This window comes from Volvox carteri (genome assembly GCF_000143455.1).
Source record: "Volvox carteri f. nagariensis unplaced genomic scaffold VOLCAscaffold_51, whole genome shotgun sequence".
Lineage (NCBI taxonomy): Eukaryota > Viridiplantae > Chlorophyta > Chlorophyceae > Chlamydomonadales > Volvocaceae > Volvox > Volvox carteri.
This window is the reverse complement of record NW_003307594.1, coordinates 140,343-149,632: the sequence shown is the minus strand read 5'-3', so window position 1 is coordinate 149,632 and position 9,290 is coordinate 140,343. Positions and strand designations below refer to the sequence as shown.

The window sequence follows — 9,290 nt, the reverse complement described above, 5'->3', positions numbered from 1 at the left end:
AGTGGCCCTTCGGAATGCAGGCAAGGAGCTGAGCCCTTTGAGGTTACAGTGCGCGGCGGGGCGCGGGGTGCGGCGGCTATCGCGCGGCCGATTGTTTGAGAGCCGAAGTGGCGCCCTGCCACGTATGCCTTCATTAGTGGGGAGTCCAGTGCGAACAGTGGCCGAGCTTTCGAGCCCACCGTCCCTGCTGGAATGGAAGGCCGCACTGCTTGCTTTTGCGCTGTACTTGCACCCTATAACGTGAGTTAGCGATATCTAAAGAAGAGGTCATAGCCAGTAGCATTACAGACTTATACGCCATTTCGCCGCTGCACGGCAACACGCTTGCACCGCAGGCGGCGCTGTGGGCTTCGTACGGCGATGCGGAGCGCTCGGCGGTACGGAAGCTCATGATGCTCAAAGCCCAAGTGGCCACTGAGCTACAGCAGCTGGTGGATTTGAGGCGGCGGCTGCGTACGGTGGCGGCTGCGGTGGCGGGGTGCGGTGCGGTGGATGGATCTCCTCCGTCGAGCCCGGAAGCAGCGCAGCGCAACCTGCAGCGGATAGAGGTGGGGCATAGCGACTTAGGGTTTACACAGGGGCACAGACCTGGGACTGGGAGTCGCCGGACCAGAAGGTTTTTAAGGTGTTGGAATCGTCGCTGCTGAGATAGAGTAAGGTGATGATGTGGCACGTCTATAGATGTGAAGTGTGAATGTGCTCAAACGGGTTCAAGGATTTCAGCTGCTGGTAGGTTTCACCGGCGAGAATGGCACACGGATATGTGCATACGGTGCGCGCGATGATGGGGGATACGTCCTATCCATAACCACAGTGCCAGCAGAGCCGCCGCGCATGGGCTGACGTAGGGAAGTTGTACTCGGCAGCACACCTACTGCCATGTCTGCCCGTGCCTTTCCCTGCCCCCATCCGCTTGCTCTGCAATCCTCCACTCCAATCCTGCTTACCCGTTTTGCAAAACTGAGCTGCCTGCGAACTGTCGTTGAACCGCCAGTGTGTCCGCATGTCATTGTGTTTTTGCACATGCTGCCACAGCGGCGGGTGGCAGCTGTTTGCCGCAGCCTTGCCCGCGCTGCTGGCGGCCCTGCGGCCGCATGGACCCGTGGGTCCGAGCAGCTGTGGGCCCTGCTTGACTCCGCCAAGGACAACTTCTTCTGGGATCGACTCGGGGAGCTGGCGGCGCCGGGGAGCAACCCCGAGGTGAGCCTGTGTGTGTGTGCACGTGTGTGTGTGTGTGTGTGTGTGCGCGCGTGTGTGTGTGGCGACTGAGCGCCGGTGGCATCGGCGTCGAGTTGAATTGGCTAAGATACTGCTGCTACCTCGGGGTCAGGAGGTAGGGCCGAACACCCACACCGTTCTACAGCTTTTGGGGACCACCTTGTCATGCAGGCCAACTGCTGCTACCACGCACTTGGCCGCGTCCTGACAACGGTGTTCTCTTTGAGGGGCTGATCACCTGCCATACAGCAGTGCTGAGCCACTGCAGTGGTGTTGTGATCTGTATATATGTTGGGGTTATTTGCTACGAGGTGGAACGAGCGGACAGGTCGTTGGTAACAAGCATAGGGTGCCCACGCTAATTCCGCAATAGCTGCAGGGGAATCTTCAGGCCGAATGTAGTAGAACACTCATCGGCAGCTGTGGCATGTTGGCCACGCTCGGACCTTGCTGCGGAGGTTCGACTAACCTGCAGAAGGTAGAGCTATACCACCGGCAACAGAACTTTAGGACCTTTACTGACTTAAAACCCCTCGCCTCTCGTTCTACCTTCCCCTCCCGCCTTTCTCCCCCAGGCCCTGGCTACAGCACGCAAGGACGCCCTGTCCCGCCTGCCCAATGGGGGCTCCAAGTCGCCCGTCGCGGACCTCATCACCCGGATCGGCCATACCGCCCAGCCCACGCTGCTATCACCCAGCCACGTGGCAGGGTTGATGGGGGCGGTTGGCATGGCCGGCGACGCCAACGACAGCGCCATCTCCGCCGCCGCGAGTTTCGCCGTCGCTGCGGCCAAGTCCGCTCCCGGGCTGTGCTGCACTGCGATGCCGCTGGTGGTGTCCATCGTCACCACAGAGCCGCCGCGACCGGAGCTGGCGTGTACGACTGCCGTGCGTGTACTGCGCCACACCGCGCGGCACTGCGGTATTGCAGCCACGGAGTCGCCCAATGCCCAAACCGGCATTGGCGCCAGCCCGGGTGGCGCTAAACCTGGAGGCGCTGGGCATGGAGGTCGGGATCAGCTGGAAAATGGTGACGATGCGGAGCGGGAAGCGGAGGACGAGGAGCTTGAGGACAAAGCCAAGGAAGGGGAGCAGGAGGGGGCGACACCAGTGCGTGGGAAGAAGCGCGCTCGAACGGAGGGACCTTCAGGCGCTGCTGCCGTCTCGGACGGCGCCGCGCGCCGCGTAACTCGCGGACAACAACAACAACAACAGCAGCAGCAGCAGCAAGAGCAAGAGCAGCAGCGGGGAGTGGAGAAGCTGGCGCCCGCTTCGCCGGACTGCCACAAGCAGCGCACTGCTGCTCTGACACTCGCTCTGACGGCTCTCAGCCAAGGGCCCTACCCCAAGGCAGCTAAGGCTGCGGTGCATGCTCTGTGGGCAGTGCTGGGTCCCGAGGGAGGAAAATCCGCGGTGACGCAGCTAGCGTCACAGCTGATGGCCCAGCTGCGGCCCGGTATGGAGGTATTGGCGTCCACACCGGCTGTGTTGCAGGCCATGGCAAGCGTAGGCGAGGTGGCGCCGGGTGTCTTCGCAGGTGGGTGATGGTGCGTGGTGGATGGGTCGGCGCGTGGCTGGGCAAGTTGCTGGTCTTTGGTGGCTTTATGATGGAAATGCAGCTTTCGCACCCATCTGGGCATAAGAGCTAGTGACGCCGTGGACTGCTCTCCTAGGGGGTAATGGCTGACCTTGACCTGGCCTTTGGGATCAATTACTCTATCTCCAAGCGGTCCAACAGCTGCCCGGACGCACTTGCTGCTGTCATCGCCTTGGTTACCCGCAGGCTGCCGGCGCAGTTAACTCTGAAACTCCCTTGCATTTGCCTTACCTCCATCCTGCCCGATTTTGGACTCCAGTTGCAGTTGGGGCTTTGGACGTCATCTGTAATTGTGCCGTCCTACTTATGCTGCACATACAATTCAACCCTGCGCTGCGCTGCGCTACCCTGCCCTTTCCTCTGGCCCAGAGCATGTGGATGGCTTCTGCAAATTCGTTTCAAAGCACTACATGCTGGCTACATTGAAGCCCCCTGTCGCCGCTGGTGCACGAAAAGGCATTGGAGGGAACACCAAGGCACCGCCCTTCCCGAGCAAGGGCGACGCGGCCTGGGAGGAGCCTCCATATGGCATCGGGCTCAAGGTCCGGGCTCTGCGGGCGCTGGCTCGCGGCTGCACGCCCGACGCCGCTGCCCCGGCTGCCACCGCAGTCGCCGTGCCGGCGGCGACCACCGCCGCAGTCTCCGCGCACGTGGAAGGCCTGCTCGTCCAACTAGTATCCATCGTGGATGACGTGTCTGAGTACGGCGCCACCAGCGCCTTGGATAGGGCCCATCTCTGCGTTGCCGCCGCACGGGCTTTGCTGCACCTTGCGAAGCGCCATGACTCCCGGCTGTTGGCGTCGTCATACGTGTCGCTTGCGTTGACGATGCAGGACCCCGTTATGGAAGTCCGACAGGCATTCGGAGAGCAGGTGTGTTGTTTGGGCATTATGAGGGCAACGGCAGTAAGCATCAAAGGGGGGGAAGCAAGGGCAGATATCCTCACGCGAACGGGGTTTATATGACAAGTAATTGTACGTAACCTACTACCGCGTTGCTCCCGTTTCCTATCTTCCCTGACCTTCTCCACACACCGCCACATCCCCCTATACACCGCACATCCGTAGGTGCGACTCTTCCTGCAGTCTGCGTTGCAGCACCGGCTGAGACCGCACGTGATCGCCAAGTACGCGGCGCTACTGCCGCTGGCTTGTAAGTACGGGAGCGCTGGGCTCCCTTGGGATTGATACGTGAATAGCTTGGATAGCGTTGCTGTTTACAGACGGATGGATAGACAGGCGACTAGACAGACAAACAAACAGACAGACAGACTTCGGCATTTTCCATTAATGGAGACAGGGTGCACATGCGCCCGAGCGCAGGAGCCGTTACCGCGGGAGGGCGCTCTTCTTTCTCTCCTTGTCATCAATCGTTCCTACTGTGTTTGTTGTAGCTTTGTTTTTTTAAAGTCATGCCCTTGCGCAAGTTGAACCCACTCGCGTGTTGCACCTCCTCCGTCCCGCCGCCCTAACTCAGGCGTGGATCCTCGACCCGAGCACAGGGACACCGCCGGCCGCATGCTGCGGGAGGTAGTGCTGGTGCAGCGAGCAAGGGCTCAGGAGGCAGCCATGGAGGCGGCCAACACCACCAACACAGCTGCTCCCGCTGCTGGCGGCTCTTCCGCCGCCTCCTCGCGGCCCTCCCTGGCCGACCTCCCCGAGTTCATGTTGGCGTTTCTGGTGTACATTCTCGCGCACCACCCAGACTGCCCCGAGGTGATGCGGGGCGTGCAGGGGGAAGGGGGATGAGATAAACCCACGTCGCAAGGGGTGCAGAGGGGGGGGTGAGGTGGGGTAAGAGAAAGAGGTGGGCAGTGGGCAGTGAGTGATGTGACTGTGTTGGGGAGTTCGCTTTTGGGACCACGAAATAAAAAAGATCTAGATAGATGTATCCAGCAAATAAATTTTGCGCACGAAACTCTAAGGTAATTAATAATTATGTCCTCTTATATCTTCTAAAACGATCCGCCGGGCAGTGTGGAGATGAGCTGCGCTGCCCTGCGAAGCCGCTGCCCGGAACAGTTATATACGCAGCACCCAAAACACCCGCAGTACACGGTTTGGCCCTGTCTTGTCTGATGTGGGCGGGCGTGACGGCCCGAGGGCGCCCTTTGTTAGATTCCTGTGCAGCTGTTAACTACATGTTGGGTTGGCTGGGCTGGGTACCGCTAGTCTTGCACTTCTAGCCATAACACATGCACTCGGCACGTTTCCTTGACTGGTGCGTTGCTGCATCCTGATGATACACACGGCATGCTGGTGGGCGCTTGGCCCCGTCAGGTCCCGGAGTCCCCTTCCCAGGAGGGCGTCAGCAGCCGCCAGCAGCCGTCAGGAAATGTGGCGGCGGCTCCGCCGCAGCTGGAGGAGTTCCAGCCCTTTCAGGACATGTTACAGTTTGCACTGGAGCCACTGATGGTGGCACCTGCTACGCACCAGGCCGCGGGCGGTGGTGGTAGTAGTGCGGTTGGTGCCACTGCCACTGCGACTGTCGGCGGCGTGGGTGAGGCCCTTCCGGCGGTGTGCAAGGTGCTCCGCAGCGTGAAGCTGCAGATGCAGGACGCAGATGAGACGGTGAGCGAGGGCTGTGGGGGGGGGTATCGCGTGAAAGGGAGAGCTCCGAGCTTTGAGGCGGTGGCGCCGGTATGGCCGCTGGCGCAAATGACAGGAAAGAACGTGATGTGACTGACGTGTGTTTTGGAGCTTTGTGAAGTGTGTGTACGCAACCAATCACCGACAGGAGAAGAACAGGGAGGTGGTCCTCCCACCCGTAATGAGGTGGTGAGCAACTAAGCTTGGCCCTTAGCTCACTTCATCTCCAACCTCACGCCCCTTCCCCCACACGTCGTCATTCCCCCCGTTTCTCCTTTTGACACGTCCCCAGTTCGAGCCTCCAGCCACTCGGACGATGCGCACGCTGGCCGACATGGGCATTGCTGTCGCCAAGGCCATCGTACAGCGGGAGCTGGCCGCCGCTGCCGCCACCCTTAAGGACGGCCGTCACCATCGCGGCGGCGGTAGGTCGGCCGCGGCAGCGGCGGCGACGTCACGCGACAAACAGCATCAGCAAGAGGCGGCAGCCACGGTAGCGGCGTTAGCCCGACGCGACCATCCGGGGCATGCGGTGGTGCCGGTACGGCTCTTCAAGCTGGTGGACACGGCGGAGACGAGGGGTGAGGAGCGCAATGAAAGAGGGCGTACTGTGGTTTTGCAGAGGTCTCTTCCTAGGCCACTCCGCCGTGTGTGTGGATGTGTGTGAAGATTCCGTTACCTCCCATTTCCTGGATGCTTCTTTCCCTATCCAACCCGTTTGTCACCTTCCCTTCCCCCCATCCGTGACAGGTCTCCGGACGGACGGCTCCTGCCTGCCCCCGAGCTATCAGGTGGTCCTCAACCCCGCAGTGGCGGAGATGGGCCGGAGGAACCCTGCTGCTGCTGCGGCGGCGGCGGCTGGCGCTGCGGGACAGCCCACCGGCGTCAGTCTTGGCTCAGGACGCGTCCCCGCCGGCGAGACGGAGCGGGCGGAGGGGGCCATGCAGGACGGCACGGAGGGAGCGGCGGCGGCGCAGGCAGCTGAGGACGAGGCGGAAGAGGGTGGGGATGGGGATGGGGCGAAGCGGTCCCCTGCGAAACGGGGGCCCCTTGGCGGCCACCGCAGCGCAAAGCGAAAAACGGAGGGCGCGGCGGCGGGCAGGGACGGGGAAGAGCACGGGGCCGTGGCGAAGAAAGGCCGCCGGGAGCCGGCACCGCTGTCACCACCGGCGGCGAAGAAAGCCGGGGGAAGCGGTGCTGGCCGCGGCCGGGGTGGCGCCTGCGGTGGCGATGGCGGCAGCAACAAAGGAAAGGGTCGGACCAGCGGCGCTACGAAGGCTGGGGGCGGTTCCGGAGCTGCTAAGCGGCGTCGTGCCGGGGGCTATGAGAGCCTTAGCGAGGGGGAGCCAAGCTCCTCTAGCGAAGAGGAGGACGAGGAGGAAGAGGAGGAAGAGGACGAGCAGGAGGAGGAGCTGGTCGAAGATGTCCGCGTGAGCATCAAGGCAGTAGCACCGAAACACGGCGCAGCGGCTGCTGCTGACAAAGGCAAAGGCACGGGTGGTCGTGCTTCGGCGGTGATGGCGGAGAAAGGGAAACAGAAGCTCGCTGCCGCTGGTTCAGCAGCTGCTGTGGCGGCGGCGGCGGCCAAGGCGCCAGGCATAACCGCGAAACCGCAGCAGCGGCGTGGTGCAGCTGGGCAGCGACAGGCGGCTTCCGGGCAGGAGGAGGAGGTGGAGGAGGAGGTAGATGAGTACGAGTTGCCGGAAGAAGATAGTGATAATGGTAGTGGTGCAGGTGGCGAGGTTGCCGAGCCAAAGGTGAAGCCGAGGGCAAAGGCAGGCAGGGGACGCGCTGCACAGCCCGCAGCTGCTGGCAGCGGCGTAAAACCACGACAGCCGCAGCGACAGCAGCAGCAGCAGCAGCAACGTAAAGGCCCGGGCTCCCGGCTGAAGTCACAGCCGGCACAGCAGCGACAGCACAGGAAAGAGGTGTCGGACGATGAGGATAACGATAAGGCGGCTGATGATGTCCATGAGGCGGAAGGCGCTGAAGATGATGATGATGACGACGATGATAAGGAGAACACCGCAGTCGGAAGTGGGGATGCGTGGAGAGGCAGCGCCGGCGGCGATACCGCAGCTAGTTCTGGCCTTGGAGCGGGCAAGTCGCTGCCGGCTCGCAAGGGCGCTCAGGGCCCGGTCAAGGACAGGGAAGCACGCGGTAGGTCGGGTAAGGATATCCGAACGCTGGATGACTGGGGGCTGCCGCCACCTCAGCTAGTCTGGGCCGTCTTCCTTGGTTACGTCCGCAGCCACCTTTTCCATGTGCCCAATCATTTTACGCCTTTTACGGAACTGCGGCGGTTCTCAGCTCTCACTCCTGATTCTTGGCCGACCCAAAACTGTGTTCTCCCTTTTGGCGCCTTTTGCGGCTTTGTCTTTCTTTGCCCCTTGCCTTAACCTCCCGTTCTAGATCCTTCTCCTCCGTGCTAGGCAGGAAAAGCCAATCGCGCACTATTTCTTTGCACGTTGCGATGCTTCGGTTATTGACATCGGCAGAACGGCGGACCAAGCTCCGGATTTGTAGATGATACACGTTTTCCGTCCTCTCCAATCCTCTCCGCTCTGGTCGAGTCTGTTGCGAAAGCAGAGGGCCATGTACCCCTGCTTAGTACAATCACGTGCGGTACCCTCTCCGCCTCCCCCAGCTACCTGCCCACACAATCTCCCGTTCCATAACACGGCACCCACCGGGGTCCCCCTCACCCCGATGTCCCTGTCCAAGGGCAGATCGGCGGATACAATTAGCTACTACTGCTGCTGCTGCTACTGCGGCGGCGGCTGCGGCCGCGGTGGCGGGGCCATCCAATGGCACCCGCAAGCCGCCGCCACGCCGCGATGGCACTGCTGCCCAGCAGCACCTCCGCCAGCGACAGCAGCGACAGCCCACCAGGCCCGCCCCAGAACCCCAGCAGTACGTCTTCGACGACGATGAAGATGGGGATCATGCAGACGATGAAGCGTAGGCCGACGCGTGGAAGCGCTGGCCGGGATGGTTACGGGCCATGGTGTCGGGGTGTGCATGTGTGTGTGGGGGGGGAAAATCAGGAAGTCGATAGCCGCTGGAATCGGGGCTCCGTCTGCGGCGGCAGTGTCAAACGCGAGGGAAGGACCTACATCTGGAAGAAATAGCCAGGACCACGAAATTGCTAACAGGAAGACAGTGGCGCTTGTTGACATGCTAGTGCATGTGGAACATGTGTTGAGACCGCGTCGCAGCGGAGATAATATGTCTGTCGCCAGTAGCAGAGTAAGGCTCATTCTGACACCATTACCGTGGATAACCAGGATTTTGTTACTGCTTACGGCGGTTTGTCGTCCTCTAGGATGACCGTTTGGAGCACTTCCCTTTTATGCTACACTTATGTTTATGTCCTATAGCCTTCATGGCTTGCTGTACGGTTGCGTTCGGGGTGTCGGATAGGACAGGGCGAGGCGAAACCGGGGCTGCCAAGGGCCTTACACTACTGCAGAGTACTAATTGCTGCTCTCGGAGCGCCAGGGCGCGTGTGCGCCGAAGCGCGGTCTAGCGCCACACGGCGCGGTCTGAGCGCGCGCAGCGCTGTCCAGCGCGGCCACACCGGCACGGCCGAAAGAACTGACGCACAGCACTAGACAACTAAACGCAGCATTAATGACTGCGTCCACTGGTCACCCGCCCCGAGGGCAAACCTGAAGCGTCAGCGACGCACGAACCACACCCTGGCCAGCGGGGCTGGCCAGGCGACATTCCTAGCGCGCGACGATACTCTATAGGCACTTATTTGCCGTGCGGTAATCGCTGTACAGCTGCACGTCCGGCGCTCCGAGGGGACTGCCTAATCACCGGTCTCCAACTGGGCCGAGCCTGCCGCTTATAAACGAGGGACACTGAGGGCGGGGGGGGGGG

General features: G+C 61.7%; 2 protein-coding genes across 2 annotated transcripts in view; one reads left to right on the top strand and one right to left on the bottom strand.

Annotated features, from left to right (window-relative positions):
• Nucleotides 1-8,367, top strand: part of VOLCADRAFT_121419 (uncharacterized protein) — a gene marked incomplete at both ends in the record, with an annotated part of 14,085 nt that extends 5,718 nt beyond the window's left edge. Inside the window, 10 exons of the mRNA XM_002955393.1 lie at nucleotides 336-548; nucleotides 1,036-1,200; nucleotides 1,794-2,754; nucleotides 3,184-3,686; nucleotides 3,882-3,966; nucleotides 4,291-4,529; nucleotides 5,094-5,384; nucleotides 5,695-5,827; nucleotides 6,153-7,562; nucleotides 8,132-8,367. Of these exons, the coding sequence (XP_002955439.1) occupies nucleotides 336-548; nucleotides 1,036-1,200; nucleotides 1,794-2,754; nucleotides 3,184-3,686; nucleotides 3,882-3,966; nucleotides 4,291-4,529; nucleotides 5,094-5,384; nucleotides 5,695-5,827; nucleotides 6,153-7,562; nucleotides 8,132-8,367 (4,236 nt within the window). The remainder of the gene's footprint in view (nucleotides 1-335; nucleotides 549-1,035; nucleotides 1,201-1,793; nucleotides 2,755-3,183; nucleotides 3,687-3,881; nucleotides 3,967-4,290; nucleotides 4,530-5,093; nucleotides 5,385-5,694; nucleotides 5,828-6,152; nucleotides 7,563-8,131) is intronic.
• Nucleotides 8,368-8,769: 402 nt separating this feature from the next.
• The window catches only part of VOLCADRAFT_106779 (uncharacterized protein), a 4,839-nt gene continuing 4,318 nt past the window's right edge, over nucleotides 8,770-9,290 (bottom strand). Inside the window, exon 4 of the mRNA XM_002955332.1 lies at nucleotides 8,770-8,963. Coding sequence (XP_002955378.1) covers nucleotides 8,879-8,963 — 85 coding nt within the window. The 3' untranslated portion in view covers nucleotides 8,770-8,878. The remainder of the gene's footprint in view (nucleotides 8,964-9,290) is intronic.